General features: G+C 39.7%; 1 protein-coding gene across 1 annotated transcript in view; it reads left to right on the top strand.

Moving 5' to 3' along the window:
• Window positions 1-16,611, top strand: part of SUCLG2 (succinate-CoA ligase GDP-forming beta subunit) — a 165,381-nt gene that overhangs the window by 21,981 nt on the left and 126,789 nt on the right. Inside the window, exon 4 of the mRNA XM_025208842.1 lies at window positions 8,632-8,773. Within this exon, the coding sequence (XP_025064627.1) occupies window positions 8,632-8,773 (142 nt within the window). The remainder of the gene's footprint in view (window positions 1-8,631; window positions 8,774-16,611) is intronic.

Genomic DNA, 16,611 nt, shown 5'->3' with positions numbered 1-16,611 from the left:
GGGGGGGGGGCTGGGTTGTATATGAAAATGTTTTCTTCTGTAAAATGTGCTCCTAGCTCTATTTCTCTCTAAGTATCTCCTTAGAGTTCTGATTCAAAAGTAGCTCATATTATTTAAGTGCTACAAATTGTGCTTTAATTTATTGCCACATGACAGCTCAAGAAACAGGAAATCGGATAGGGAAAATATTGACTATGACTTCTCTCAGAGAACATGCCACACTTACGGAGCCCTGGGCTTTTTTATAGGCAAAACAGTGGGGAAATAAGGGATTATGGTGACAGCACGAACAATTTATTTTACTGTCTAAAAGTAGCTAGCAAATCCCTGACAATTAGATTTTGGGGAAGGAGGATCAGTAAGTGGCATCTGACTTCTCTTTCAATTTGCCTGTGCAACTTCCATCTGAAAGTTTAGTTGTACAGTTTGCTTGTATATAAGCAAAAATACAGTTTTGGATATGCTTAGAAGAACTTGGTGTCTAAAGTTTGGTAGGACAGGGGAATTCACTTACCTGTAATAGTCTTTTTGGTAGCATAGTATGTATGCTCCTTTGTTGTGGTCTCACAGGCAAACAAAAAAATCTTTGCTGCGTGTGTCTAGATTCATGTTAAGGAATGCTAATCCCGGAGTGAACATGGTGTGTGCACCAAGCCTTTTGAAAAGAATTATCTTAGTCTTTGATACTTTTCCAACATTTCTCTTTGAAGCTTTTACTTCTGTTTATTTTAGTTTCTTTTTTCTCCTGTACATTTGCATCTCAGATCAGTAAAACAAATAAAAAATACATCATGGAAAAAGTATTAATGCATGTAAACCTTTCCCTGTGTTGTCCTATTCCAACTTTGATCCTGGAAAATATTTTACAACGCAGATAAATTTTAGACTGATTTTCAGATATTACTTAAATGGGGAGTGTATTAATGCCATTCATGACCATTCTTGCAGTTCTGTCGAGGCCTTTTTTCTTATGTTTATATAGTATGATTAAAAATGAAAACAACTTCAATATACTACTTTCTTTCTAAGATGCCCAAAGTGCCTCAGTTCCAAGTAAGAGCTGTTATATCATCTTCTCCTAGTAGTAGCATTTCTTTAGTTGCAAGCCTCCAATGGGGATGTGAATGGCAGTTATCCTACACTCAATAAAAATTTCCTATGCAGGGATTAGTTCTTGTGCCTTGAGTTTGCTTTTATTCCACTGTAAGAAAACTATTGCCTGGATTTAGTCACAGAAAAAAGCTGACTTAAGTGATTTGTTTTCCTTGGCTAACAAAACTTGAATTAAAGTATACAAAGAAAGTGGTTAGATGCTGAAGAAGTAAAGAAGATTAGAAGGTTTGGTTTTTCTTAAAGCATTAAAAGCTTCTTTGGACTGTTGAAGGAAAAGGTAATTGTTTGAGGAGGGGGTGTGCTTTAAGAAATTGGATTTTTTTGCAAAAATCTCAGGAGTCTCAAAAAACCATCTTCTCAAGCAATGCCACGCCACACAAATACTTGGCACCAACAGAAGCGCTGAGGCTCAAGTTTTCTAGGTCTTGCCTGTTTTATTAAAAACATAAAATGTGGGGTGTCACATGGAAATCTCAGGGTTTTATTCTGAAATGGCCACCAACTGAGAATTTTTAGTGTTTCCTTCCTGGTTTGAAATGAAGTACCTGTGAAATAATTATATTCTTCCATAATGCCGTATAAACCCACAATGAAGAAACAGATTGCTGAGAAGTAAATTGCATACAACTCCAATGTCTCTTTTGCTATTCAGACATACTGTAGTCCATCCAGCGGTGAAACTGCGAGAGTCTCAAAGATGTATGACTCGCTCCAAGGAAGTCTCCTTGTGATTTTCTGGCCAAAGTGCTAGGAGAGGAGGTACAGGTATGGGGGAGGAGGGAACTTATAGATGAAGGAAGGGAAAGAAATCTTGAAAATAACCTCTGCTGTCCTTCCTTTTGTTTTAATCTTCCCCCTCTTTTTTAAGAGCCTTTCAAATGATTTCCATTGATCAGTGCTCACAGCCAGGTTTCCTTATACGGGCAACCCCCACTTAATGCTATTTTGCTTAGTGCTATTTCACTATAACGCCCATTTTATATTCATACCCGATTCCACTTAGCGCTCAACGAGTTTTGTTATAATGCTTACGGTTGCCATCTTGGCTCATAAAAACTTTTGGTTTCGCTTAATGCTATTTCTGCTTAACGCCTGGTTTTTGGGAGTCAATTAAGAGCGCTAAGCAGGGGTTGCCTGTAGTCTGTATTTCATGAATGGGCAAATATACATCTGTTGCTCTGTGCAGTTTACTGCTGCTGAAGGCAACTAGATTGACAGCGGTAGAGCTGTGGCATCAAGGGGGATGGGAGGATAACTGAGACCCCTTCAGGCATGTAGTATTAAAATTGCCTCATTAAAGCCTTCTGCTAATAAGCCTCAAGGGAAGGGAGAGGGTTTGTGGCTGTCCTACTGGAGAAAAAGAATGGATTTGGGAAAAGCAAGGTTTCTTTTAACGTTTTGTATCTTAAAGCCTTCCACGTTGATAATCTCAACGTTCATGCAATGTCACTGGCAGTGTCAGTGATGTCTTTTTTTAAATTGTAGTGATTTTTTAACTGCGGCTTGCAAGACTGTGGCACTTGCTCCACAAAACATGCTTAGGCCTCATCCTCATTGGAGCAAAGAGCTTGGGAATCACTGATTTCCGGGATTATTGTGCGCATAGAGTTTTAGGTCTCCTGATGTCTTTCCTGCTGCAGTTTTCAGAGCACTTCTAAGTGCACTGAAAGGACCTCTTTATCAGCTTCTTTTGAGCAATGAGTAGAAGTATGTAGCAAAGGCTTTAATTTAATCTATTAATTGTCATCCCACCTCTCCCAAGGTCTGAGTCTTTTCATTTTAGTCATGGGTTTTTTTCCTACTTTATCTTCCAATCATGTATTTATTATAACAAAACTCCCACAGATAGGAGTTAATTCTGAAAATCTTCTGCTTACTACTTTTGGTAGCATATGGTCATCTTGGTATTTTTTTTCTTTGGTCTGTAACCCAAGAGAATTGGTTCTGCTGCTTCAATTTCAAAGTAGTTTTGAAAGAGAGAATATCTTTAGAGAGTCAGTTTCTTTTTCCTCCTGTCTTTTTTGCAATTACTATCTTTTTGCCTAACTTTCTCAAGGAAATAGTCTGGTTTTTTTTTTCTCAGGAGCTTCCAGGTAGCTTTTTAGCGGTCGTTTCTTCTGCACAGCTTTTAATACAGAGTCAATTCCCACTGATTTCTAAAGTGTACGGTTAATTGATGAATGTTGTATATAGCAGTTGGCTGTATTCATTCATCTTCCCAGGAGTTCATTCATCACAAGGAGTTTGTCTATTGTGAAAAATCCTGATTGAAAGCCTGTCTTGGTTAGAGGAGGATGGTTGTTCAGTACTTGAACTTTATGGTCTGCACGTGGAAAGTTGATAAATGCATCTTGCCTCTCCCTTCTATAGCATCCTAGTCTTCCCCTAACTGCCCAGGGCTTAGTTGTGTTGCCGTCATGACCATTTTGTCAGTTCTTTGACACTAAACTGTTCCCGTCTTCCTGTCTCTGTTCCTCAACTCGTTCTTGTTCATAACACCAGGATGGATCGTCCTTCTTTTCTTTAAAGATCTTTTTTTTGAGGCTGGTGTTGATACTAGACCAGAAAACTCATGATAAATAATCTTTCATGATAGTAGTGTTTGTCAAGGTGCTCAGCACAGAAGGCAAAGGTTTTCTTTGCAGTAGCTTAGTTCTTAATGATTACCTGTGCATTAATTTGACATTTCAAAATGTTTTCTTGGTAAGTCCTTTTATATCTCTATCTCTCTCTATATAGAGAGATATGTAGAGATATAGACATGGAGGGGGGGTGTCTTCCCCCGCGCGCCCCCCCCCCCCCAGCGTAAAGATACTTATTTGGAACCATGTTTCATGCTTGTGATGCCGTGAGGCATGATGAATGAACAAAGTAAAACCAGGTTGGATAAAACAGATATTTAAAAAATTTAAACTAACAATTTTCTTTTTAAAAAACTATTTTTTAAATTTCATATTGAATTGCAAAACCTACTAAATCATATATTATAATAATAGAAGTAATAATTAAATAATTACCTGTGTGGAAGCTAGAATTTTGAAGGAATTAAAAACATTGAAAAGGGAGGATTTGCTAAGCACCAAAAACCAGACTTTACTGAAGTGGAAACTATCTTTAACAGCAGTAGCCCTGTCTGTAGTACAAAGAAAATATTTTCTTTTCAGTTTTTTTTTTTGTTCTTTTTTAATTTAGCTGTGTTCACTAACTAGCACATTCAAATTTGAGGAACTGATTAGAATTGGAGAAAGCTTGTTTTCCTCTCCAAAACTATGAATAAAAGTTACGGTCACACAACTGTTAGTTCTAACATCTTGATGGATATGGGGACGAGAAAAAAATGTACTTAGAACAAATAATGCCTCTTTAATAAATCAGTTGTAATACAGAGCATGTTTCTGTAAACTTGTTCCCCCTGATGTTTTCAGTATACTTACTATGCTTTTATTTAAATAAATAACAAGTACAAGGGGGGGGAGGGAATCAAAATGCTTTATTTCAGTATTTTGATTGAATTTCTTTTATTATCCAAAGCTGTGTGACACAAGCTTTAAAAACATCTAGTAAATAAGCAATGAAGAAATGTTGAACCAAACATTTATGTTTTAAAACAAAGGTAAGATAGTGAATATATGCTTACACTGACTATATCATAATTACATAGATCCTTCTATAATTGCTTACATACATACACGGTGCATCCTCCTGGGTAGCAACAACAAAAACATAAACATTTATACAATTTATTAAAAGACTATAATTAGTAGCAAATTAGCCTATCTTCATGGTCACCGCTCCATCTGAGTCCAACTTTCCTTAGGCAACTAAGTACAAATGCAAAGGAAATTTAAAATCAGTTGTTTAAATCAGGTTTCCTTTCCTGGTCTTTTAAATCACAAAATTGGCTATTTAAAACACTTTGATCTCAATCAATCCGCCCCGGCTGAAAGAGGCGAGCGCATTTTTCTGTATCCTGGAAGTCTAATTTGTAAATTCCCTATTGAGCGAGAGAGAGGGAATGAGCAATGTCTTTACAGATGTTGTATTCTAGCTCCAGGCCTTGGCAGAAAGGTGTATTTCTTAGATACAACTTGTAACTGCAGTGGGATGGCTGACAGCCAACTAGTCTGATCAAGTTGCTTCCCCACCCCCCTCATTCTGAGGTGGTTATTGTATAATCAGAGCAGTTCTTACTGTTCTGATTTTTTCCTTACTGCTGAAATAATGTTTATCATCTGTAACCTGCTAAATCTGTTTGAAGCCGTGTGTTGTTATTCTTTCTTGGTGTAATGAAATAACACAATAGCCAGGATTTTCAAAGACTGATGGGCACCTGACAAAGCAAGCTGGAATTTAATTGGAGACATGAAGGAAAGGCACACACATACCACACCTTTGCATTTGCACAGACCTGCATTTTGCATACTGGGTTAAGGCGGACCCTAGAGAGAGAAGCCCAGCAGACTCTCCCTATGCCTGAAGAAGGGCACCTGAAAGCTTGCAGACCTTTTTTTCCAACTATCCAGCTGGTCTAATAAAAGAGATCACATTTGCCCAAATAGCCTGGTCTGTACACTTAAAATTTAGCAGAAGCGTGACTTCAGTGCACATAAAGCTATTGTGTATATTGGTGACATGGGAACAGTCATCCAATTCCCTTCCAGGGGTTTTCAAAATAAATATTTCCCTCCCCAGTGATTGTGCTACAGGGATCTGGGAGCCTTCAGCCAAAGGCTGAAATGCTTGCATAAAAGCTTTGGGGCATTTATATATATTTTTTTATATTTATATTTTTTTGCAATTTCTCAGTTGGTCTGTAGCTTCCATGTCTATAGCTTCCAAAAGGTATCATTTTGGAACCAAGAGTTCTAGATTTTGCATTTCTTTTGGGGGTATTTTGTACCTTTTTCTGCTGTACAGGCTCGCTTTCTCTAGGAGAGGCCCTGAGACTATCACCTGTACTTGGTCTAAGCATTTCTGATTTTCTCCCCCTGCAGTGTTTTTGGCTCCTAGTCCAGAAGAGTTTGCGCAGGGATGTCTGGTAGCAGACTGTGCAATTTAAATTTTGTTAACCAGAAGGAGAAGGAGAAATTGAATCATATTTGGGAAGGTTTACGTTGAGTAAGTGGCATTCAGGAGTGAAAGCAATTGGAGGAGTTTGCTAAACCAGTGTTAGGCTGCCTTCAGCGTAAGCCTGTTCTGAATGCTAACGCAATGGTGATTGGCCTCAATCACTGTTGTTCCTGACTTTTAGCCAAAAGACTACTTTTTGTTGCTTACAAAAGCAGCTCTTTCTCCTTAAGTTGGAAAACAATAATGCTGTCTGTGTGGGACATGCATAGTATATCTCGGGAAGTTTTCAAAGTGGTTACACTTTCAATTTACAGAGACAAAAGCAAGAAAATTTGGCACTACAAGCGTTTATCCCATGGTTCCTAGATGAGACATTGGTATTGTTTACAGGATTGGGAAATAGCATCCAAAGCATCACGCAGCTTCGATGGTCATGCTGTCTACTGATGTTGTTTTACTGATGCAGACTGCAAGGCTAAATTGCTGTCATTTTTTTCCCCCCTGCTAGAAGTTACGGCACACGAGGGACCGCATGTTCATACAGACAGAAATCTCCAGTCTCTTCCTTGGAGATGCCAGAAATCCCATGGTTAAACACAGTCTAAACAAAAGCAAAAAACAAAAGGTCAAACGCGTAGTGAAGAAGTCCCCAGATCGTGGGGAGGAGGGGGGAGAGGAGGAGATTTTAATACTTGGCACTAGTTTGCACACATGTGGACTTTCTCGGTTATGAAAGCAGAGACTGAACTTTCCTGGTAATACTGCCTCAAAGCCAGGGTTGAGATGCATTAAGAAAAGAGCACATATTTGCATTGTGGCTGTATGTTCTGTATACGTTGTATGGTTTAATAGGACCTTGATCTCAAGAGCCGTCCTGGCACTTTTTACCACCACTAAATTCACTTAATGTTGAAAAAAAAAAGAAGAAAAAAACCGAATTCAGCTATATTTGGATGGTATCAAGTGGAGCCAGACAGGTGGCCACCTGATTTGACAGGAAAATATTGCACCAACTTTTCTCATTTTGTTCATCAGCTGCTTGCGGTAGGTGAGAAAGTTAGAAAGGGGTGTTCAGCAGGAGCCAGTCAAGGTCTTTCATTTTAGTCACTGAAAGTCAAAAGATAGCACTGGGGCAGTTAAAAAAGAGGGTGAGGGAGTGGGACTTGTACAAAAGCAGTATAGAAAGTAGGCTCTAGGCCTCCTCTTATCCCTATAGTGGCCTTTGCAACATGCACTGTTCTGCTTGCGGTCTTCCGACAAGCAAAGCTTAAGGCTGCTTTTTCTCATCTTTTATAGTTTGTTTCAAAGGTGTTAGAGATTGTGTGTATATATACTACACATGTATAGTGACTGCATTTAGTTGTATAAAAGCCACATTTCCTCCCACTAAAATTTTGCTACCAAAAATGAGTGCAGCGATTAGTCACACCCTTGAGCAGGGGCGGCCGAACTGCGGCACAGGCGGCCTCTGCCTGGGGCGCACAGCAGACCAGGGAGAGGACAAGCGGCACAGCAGCCCAAAGCAGACTGTACAGAGGAGGGGGATCAGTGATGCTCAGGGAAAGTGCAGCGCTAATTTGCGACGTGCCTGCCAAAAAACCTGGCCCCCACTGCCCTAGAGCAAGGCTAAGGCAGTGTCAGGACTAGACAGAAATGTTTGAGCATCTCTGTACTTCCCCACCTGGCATCTTCTTACAGCCAAGACGAAAAGGAGAGTGGAACTAATGCACCCCATCTTTTTAGACGCATCTCTTTTGATTTGGTTTCTTTACAATTTGGGTGTTAAAGGAGTAAGTTCTTTTCCAATTTTTCAAGGAAACATTTACGAGCGTGGCTCTTACATGAGTGTGGCTATTATGTGGGGATTTGATAGATCCTTTAACAAAACATAAATAAAAATGTAACCAATATAGCCAAGCCTTTGAGCATAAATTGGTATTTTGTATGCCTTTGGACAGTTTAACCCTAATTTTATTTCAGTTATTGGCTGTACATCCGCATAGAAAACTACATGTAGTTCAGTATCTCTGCAGGAGAATTATATAAAATTCAGTGTACATCAGGGGTTTTGAATTTAAATGATGCATTTTTATTCAATGTAACAGCCTGTCAGTGGTATTTTACCTAGCACAGCAATACCTAAAAACATAACTATATTTTAGAAGTCAGTCCAGTGAATTTGCACATCTGTGTTGATTAAAATGAAATACGTAATTTCAAGCCAGCTTCACCCTGTGAGCTTCAGTCTCTTCTCTAGGTTTCAGAAGGTGTTTGTCTCTTAAATGTTCAGAAAGGGCATTTTTATAAAATGACGCATATCTTACCTTTTCATCTAAACAGTTTTGTTTATTGCTAGCCGAGGTGACTGTGAGGCTTAATGGCTCAGTTGACTGTTTCATGAACTGTTCATAATGAGCATTATGTTATTTTCCCCTTTCATTTGTGTAGGCTGTTCAATTAACCCCTCGACGATGGCTGAACCTGCAGGAATACCAGAGTAAAAAACTGATGGCAGACCACGGGGTTACAGTTCAGAGATTCTTTGTGGCTGATACTGCAAATGATGCCCTGGAGGCTGCGAAGAGACTAAGTAAGTTGACCAGTAATGGGAGAAATCTACTTCACCAGATACCCGTCTGGAAAAGAAATGTCCTCCTCTTTAGTTGGTACACAGTCTTAAAGTTGATGTTGATTGTAATGATGTGAAATATGATCAAGGCCTATAAAAGTAATATTTCATGCCATGTGTGAAGAAAGCTTTATAACAGCAATATTTTCCAGAGCTTTGTTTTTATTAAATAACATGACGTCTTTAATTAACATGGTTTGTATCGGTTTTAAGAATGAAGAATCAAGCATATAACATCATGACTGGCTGTTCGGGAAATCATTGTGATGCCATACACAGGATAAAGACTTGTGGGAAAAAAGGAGAGAAACAGCTGAACTTGCTAAAAAAGAGACTTTGCAAGCAAAAGTGTTGTAATAAAGGACAGGGGAAAAAAACAACTAACATGGAAACAAATACAATTGTTTTTAAATAGAAATGTACTCATTTACAAAGTGGGTTTGTCCATCAAGGGAAAAGGAGAGACAGAGGTAAAATGAACTGTCAGCACCACAGCAGGAGCCTGTGACCAAGGCCAGTAAAGAAATCCTGATGCCTTGAATCCCAGTGCTGCGATTTCACTATGTTCCCTATTAAAATTGTGATGCACTGGCGGGTAGAATTTGGCCTAGAGTATCCAAGTGAAAAGCATCCCTCTGTCAAATGGACTTGAGATCAAACCTACACAGGAGCTGTTCTGTCCAAAAGAGCGAAGTTAAAAAATCGCTTCACTTCCCAGCATCACCAAATCATCTTGCTGGGTACTGGTTTGGGATTCAATAGCATCTCACTTTGTTTTTCTGTCATGCGGTTCCTAATGAGAATTGATAGACTGTCCATCAGTAATACACACGGGGTGGAGCCGGTCCTCTGGCAACTGCCTCTTTATCCATAAGAGCTCTTTGTGCTTCTCACATTCTTTCACATAATGACAAGATATATAAATACATCTCCTAGTTGCGTGTTCTTAGATTTTATGCGTGTGTTTTATACAGAGACCTAAACAGGAAGGCTATTGCTGTACTAGCTGATTAAGCCCTTTTCCCATCATGAGGATTGTATGCTTGTCAACAAACCTGTTTATAGTAACTAGAACGCCAAGTGATAGATTTTGAAAATCTATTTCAGACATGCATATTTACATGTTTCTCTTCTGGGCGTGTCTCTCTCTTTTGTGTTTTGGAATGCAAAAAGAATAAATCTTTTTGCATTGAAAAATGCTGGGATGTAACACAATGCACAGTGGGTGCATCTACACACCGTCCTACAGCACCGTAGCAGTCATGTGCATCTACACGTGACCGGCAGCTGCTTTGCCCTAGCGGCACGCTCCCTCTTTATAGCGCGCTGCTATGGCAGTGGCGACTAAATTTAACTGCGTACGGTGCAGTACAGGCACTTACTACTTCCAAAAGGAAGTACTAAAGCAGGGCACAGTAACAATGTTGCCAAGGTTGACATGTAGATGCACCCAATGATTCTTAAAAAAGAAAATAGTCTGAATAAGCCATTTTCTGAATGGCTTTTTTATACCAGGAAGCTGGAAAAGTTCCTGTTAATGCCCCAAATTTAAAGCCCTTAAGCTATGTCTGGGTGCTCTCATTCAGGAGAAAAGTGGCCTTAGATCCCTGCAGCTTTTTCCTCCAGAAGGTTCAACTACAGTGATTTGGAGCCATTGAATGAGGACCATCTTCAAGGGGGTTTAATATAATTATAAATCAAGTCATGGGTGTGGCACCTGTGGTTAAATCAGATTAATTTTCCTGAGTGTCCCTGTGCACACAGAGACTAATACAGGTACATGATTGTTGCAAGAAGCTGAGAAGGTAGGTGCTTTAGATCTGGCTTGTCTTAAAATACAGCAATTTTCTTATCAAATGATTTTTTTTTTTTTTTGCAGTGTTTAGCTTTTTGATTACATGCTTCAGATTCTTTTATGCTGTCTGCAATCTGCCTGAAAAGTGCACTTTAATAACATTAGAAAAGCATGGAACATGTGAATGTAAATTGTAGGGCACGTCGAAGGAACAGAGTACAACTGTATGTATGGGAGTGTTCTCTGCATTTCAGTACGGTTGTCCCTATTTTTAGCGTGTGTCAGTTCCACTACAAAAAGAAAATGCCGTCTGGAATAACGAAAGAAAAGAAAATGCAGCCATGCCCTATTTTAGTGGGGGACAACCTTTTTGGCTGGCGTGCCACTAATGAGCCCTGTGCCTTCCCCGAAGGCACTACCACTCCGATCCCCTCCCCCTGTCTGATCTTGCTCTGCTTTCTGCTTCCTGTCTTGTGCACTATATCTGTGCTTTTCCGCTTTCTGCCCTATCTGCCACTATGTTGCCTGTCCTGTCCTCGGTCCTCAGCATGCCACACACCGTGCCACAGGTTGGTCACCTCTGTTCTTTCTCACGGCAGTAACTGAAATGGTCAGTCTGAACAATGGACTATAGTAACTTTTATTAGGATTTGTTCATTGACATTTTACCAACCATCCTGTTGGAGTGGACCTCTGGACAGTAAAAAATAAATTATATTTTCTAAAAAAAAAAAAAAAAAATGTCATGTCAGCTAGATTCAGAGGTCAGGTTCTGCCTTCAACTTATAGTATTTCCACACAGCCTTACTGGGCTCTGGTCATCTGAATTAGGTTCAAGCTTATAATGCAAACTGAAGTTTCCTTTCCTTTGTTTCTTCTCTTGGAATGATCTTTTACTGTAATTCCAGTGCTGATCCTAGACTCCGGTTCAGAGCCTCTTGCTATCACCATTTGATTTTTCTCTCTAAAAATTAGTTAGGTGGGAGTTTGGTGGGGGGGAAGAGGGCCCTTTCAGACATGGTTTTAGACCTTTCTCTCTCAGTTTCTCCTGCCTGAAGGCTGGGTTACCTTCCCAGGTTATTTCAGGAAACATGATTGATACTTCATAGATGGGTAGACAGGGCCAATAAGTTTTTTGATATCTTAGTAACAGAGTCATTTTCACTGAGGTTATCCATACTCTTTAAATAAAGAGCAGTGCAAGTGCATACATACATACATTCTATTTGAAACTCCTTCTACTCTTCTTCTGGGCAGCTAGATAGAGATATTTTATCCCCAAAGGAAATTTTGAATTCTGTTTGCTCTGGTGTAGTACTTGTTTCTCTTCTAAACGGCAAATCTAGGCTGCTGGATTTGTAATCCTTAAGCCAACTTTACTTTATGTCCGTCCTCTAAGAGCTGCTATTTTGATGGGGTCCTCAAGTTATACAGGCAAAAATCAGTGCTCTGCTGGAACCATATGACATTTTATCAGATAAGACAAAAATTAGGCATTCTCAGTGTGTCAGCTCTTAACCTCACTCTTGAAGGCAGTTTAGTTTTATGTAGGGTTGGTAGTATAGTGGAACTACTATCATATTGCTACCTCCTTGTTTAAAAATTGAAATGTGGTACTACATGAGTGAACATCAGGAAACGGAAAATAGAGCTAGTCTGTATAACAGAGGCAAAAATAATAGGTTGTCTCCTAATCACTTGCCTGTCCTAAAAAAAGATGAAACTTAAGTTGAATAATGGTCTTATTGCTTGCATAGTTGCAGTTTATAAATGATGGTGCTATTGATTGTGGCATGTAAATCACAGGAATATTGATCTGCTGAGAAAACTATATTGAAAATATTTTTAACTTGGAAAGAAAAATGAAATATAAAAGTGCAAACTAATTATCTCTCATAATCAAACTGCTGCATGTGAACTACATGCAGTGTTCTTATTGAACTTGGCTGGCTTGTCAACACTTTCAGCTACAAAAATGTTTCGATCAGTCACAGTGATAACTTACTCTTTTCGTTTTATATAATTGCATCAAAAGCAATGGTGAATTGCTGTGCCAATAAGGAATTGTGCTTTACAGTATGAAAACTGTTTCACGTTGAAATGAATGACATACTCCATTGATTTGTTAAATAATTAACAACATCCTCATAATCATTTTACATGTTTTGCTGTCATCGTGTCATAATCCTTGGTTTGCTAACCCAGAAGCAAGAGCGTAGTGCTGCTGCTGCTGTCTGGATCATTACATTAGAGTTGCAGGCCATCTTTGTCCTGTATCCAGTCAGCTCACCGACGCTGCTGTCATTTGGACATCACTTCCGCATGCAAGGAGCAACTTGGAATACTTACAGCATTTCCTGAATATGACTAGGCTAGATAAGCTAGAGAGAAAACATTTTTCTGCAAAATAAAAAGAGACGGCCTGCAAGTTAAAAAAAAATGCCTCCAGTTTGTGTTTGGAGGCCACTTCGCAAGGTCCTTGGAGATATACTGGGTGGTATTTCATGAAGAGTTTCTGAACAGATAAGCCTCCAACCACAGCCTGGTTCAGTTCAGACTTCTGGAAAGAGAATAAAGGCATTTTAACTATTAAGTGCAGTTGTATGATTTCTGCAAAAGAGTCTGAACAGGAGTGCTGCATCCTAAAATGCCACCTGGTAACAACCTTCAATTGAATGTGTCAGGCATTTTAATAACACTTCGATTATTTTCAGTCTTTCAAAGAAAATGCACATTAGACATCTATCTACATAATTCCAGGTTAAAAAGATAAGATAGTTATCATATCATGAAATACCCTTTCACACTTTTTTTTTCCTTACTATATGGAGAGGTCTTAATTTAGTTCATCTGCATAAAGACAGGAAAAGCGTTTTTTTTTTTAGTACAGTTTCAGAGGATAATACCTTCAATGTGGTAAGTAAGAGGCGAAGAGACTGGGAGACTTTGCGGAGAGTTGTGCTTTATTCACAGGTAAATTATAGGAGTCATCTAAATGCTATTTCTTGAGAAGACTGATTTTGCTCTTAGATCATACTGCTTTGGGTATGGTCAACAAAGATGCTAGTATTGGATTTACCTTCACTCGATAGGGGGAGCTGTGAAAAGGGCATTCTTGGTTGCGATCTCAGATCTGCAGGCCTACGTGAAAAGATATCTTTTATCCAACAATCGGCTGTCATCGATTTCTTTGTTAATTGCTTACTTTCCTTTGAAGTGGATCTCTTTACTATCTAAGATGCACATTAAATAGAATTTCCTCAGATTTTGAAAACCTGTTAATAGTACAAAAGGTCACTTAGAAAGTGTTTTTTTTTTTTTTTAAGTGAGTTAAAAGGCTGATAGTTTTTCTACCAAGATAAGCATGGCAGATGTCAAGAAAATGAGAATGACGTCATTAGTATTGACTTCAAAGGGAGCTGCGCACGGTAAGAAATTCAGAATTGGGCCCAGAGGATTTTGTTGCTTTTCCATACTAAGCAGTTCTCAGGTGGAACTGCTGAAATGCACTATTTGCAGAACAGCAGACAATTTAGCATTCATTTTATGCTTCAAGTCAAGATTTCTAAGTTTCCGAGAAATAAAGAGACCGTCGTGGTGTGCGTTAAGACTTCTGCAGAATTGCTTGATCTGCCTTCTGAAGAAATTCAGTGGGTAAATAAGCTACCTCAGTTACTGTAGTTTGTTCAACAGAGCACGTGCTGAAAGATTTGGGACTCTGTTGTGTGTCTGCAATTAAATATGATTCAAGGATTAGAATACAGGTTTTGTGTGTTCGTGCTTCTGTGTCTGTTGGAGGCAAGTCTCAGCTCAGAAAAGGGAGTAGAAGATGGATGAAATATGGTCACAGACTAGAAATAGCAGCCTTAAGAACATCAATAGGCAAAAATCAAAGCCCTAAAGCAATCTTCGAGTATTGGATTTACAGTGAACACAGATGAGATCCATTGTGAGGAACGGTACCTAATGGCAGATTGTATTGTTAATTAGGTGTTAGCTGTCATTGCTTCACAAACACCAGCTCTCCACTTCCACAAGTAATATGTCCTTTCTACCTGTTCAATGTACTCAGGAAGTGTCCCAAGAGTGGATCATCTTTTATTTTCTCTTTCTGAGTTTTGGGAACTTATCTAAGTCATGTAGTGCCTACGGTCATGATGAAGTTAATACGATTGCAGATTCAGAGCTGTGTTCTGTCTGTTCGTCGCATGCATGTTACCCAGCAGGGAACTTTTTTTTAAAAACCGGTGTTGAATTGAACGTGTTTAATGTTTAGAGCTTGTTGGGAGGAGTTTGCCTTCTGCAGGGCTGTTCAGGGCCACGTACTGCATGTGTGAGCCATGGGCTTGCCCATCTCTCTCCCCGCTTGCTAATCTCTCCCTTGGGTGGGGGGCAGGAAGCGGAGGCTGGAGGTGGAAAGAGGAGTCCAGAGACACCAGCTGCAACAGCAGCATGGTCAGTGGAGAGTGGTAGCCTGGCACAAGCCCATGGATAGTGTGTTAAGCTTTGCAGACTGCCAGTTGGACAGCCCTGGCTTAGTGGAATAAAAGTTATTGTGTTAAGCAGCGTAAAGATTAGACTGTGCCTTTGTAACTTTCATGTATAAAACATCACATTCAAATAAAATTAAAAAAAAACTTTCTGTTGACTGTGTGTGAACATCTCAGAGTTTCATACGCATCACAAATAGAAACAGTTGAATCGAGTTTCTCTGAGACGTTCATACAGAAAGAGGTTTATGATAGGGTGCATGAGAAAATCAGTTCATCTCTTTATTTGTGATGCATATGGAATGAAATCCGCCAGAGTTGCCAATCTGAAAAATATATATGCTGACGGGATTCAGGATGCCATGTGAGAGCTGGCCGACCTGAAGCTGTTACCTTTATTGGCATTTAAGAAGGATGGATTGCTAAGGCACGGATCTGCGAAGCTTGCAAACTGGGTTCTGTTCATTGCTCAACCGTGGACTTTCCTATCAGAATGATGATGGCAACATTAACTTCTCCTATGGCATGAAATTCACCCTTGCACAAAGGGCACCACCTAAATCCTTCAGACAGGACTTAAGAGGGACTTAGATGCATAGATCTTGTCTGGCACAAGCTATTTCTTTGTGCACAGACAAGTCTCTCCGTCTGGATCTCACTTTATTTTGAGAAAGCACCTCCTGCTTAAAAAACTACGAGAAAATGTTTACCTATCGTTTAGTTACACTTGTTTTTTGTCTGTATGTTTATGCTTCAGTGCAGCAGAAAATACTCCCTCGCACACGCGTGCTTCTACAGGGTCTCGGGCACTGGTGGTTTCTATCAGCCAAGTGCATTCATCGCACGTGCCATCCGTTCCTCGTAGTCTCTCATCCCACTCTTTTGTCCCTTTCCTTTGTGCCAGGATGTGCCTCCCTCTTCACATCCCCACCATATGCCCAGGGTGCTCCCTTGATTCCCCCAGGCCTGAGTCTTTCATTCTCCTTCTCCTCCCTGTTGTGCCGTGGCCTGTCTTTGCATCACCCTTTCTTGCTACCATTGCTTTTCTGCTTGGAAGAGAAGTCACTCCAAGCATCAACAGTTCAAACTGTATTGAAAGGATAAGCAGGTTTCCAAGAAGGGATGGTATCCTGGAAACAGTTAAACGTTTCTGTAACCTGGTTCTTTGATCAGTAGACCACTGTAGGCTCGGTTGAAGCAGCTAAACCTGCTTCCCAGATCCAAAATGTCTGTATGTCCCTTTTCCCTCACCCCGCGTTCCCCAGGGCTACTCATTGATGTTTCGTGTATTCGATGAAATCTTGGAATTGATCGGATGCGGTGTTCAAAAGCCCTCAACGAGAAATACGATTGAGTGAAGTGCAAGGCACCGCATTACTCAGCACAAAATTGACAGGAAAATACTATCTCTGCTTATCCCATCTCTTTTGCTTGATGTGAGTTTGAAGTTTGCAAATCTCTCAGTTCTAAAGCAAAGCCACACTTTCTGTACCCATTGCATGCTTATTGTATCC

Source organism: Alligator sinensis, unplaced genomic scaffold (genome assembly GCF_000455745.1).
Source record: "Alligator sinensis unplaced genomic scaffold, ASM45574v1 scaffold937_1, whole genome shotgun sequence".
Taxonomy (NCBI): Eukaryota; Metazoa; Chordata; order Crocodylia; family Alligatoridae; genus Alligator; species Alligator sinensis.
This window is presented reverse-complemented; position numbering and strand designations above follow the sequence as displayed.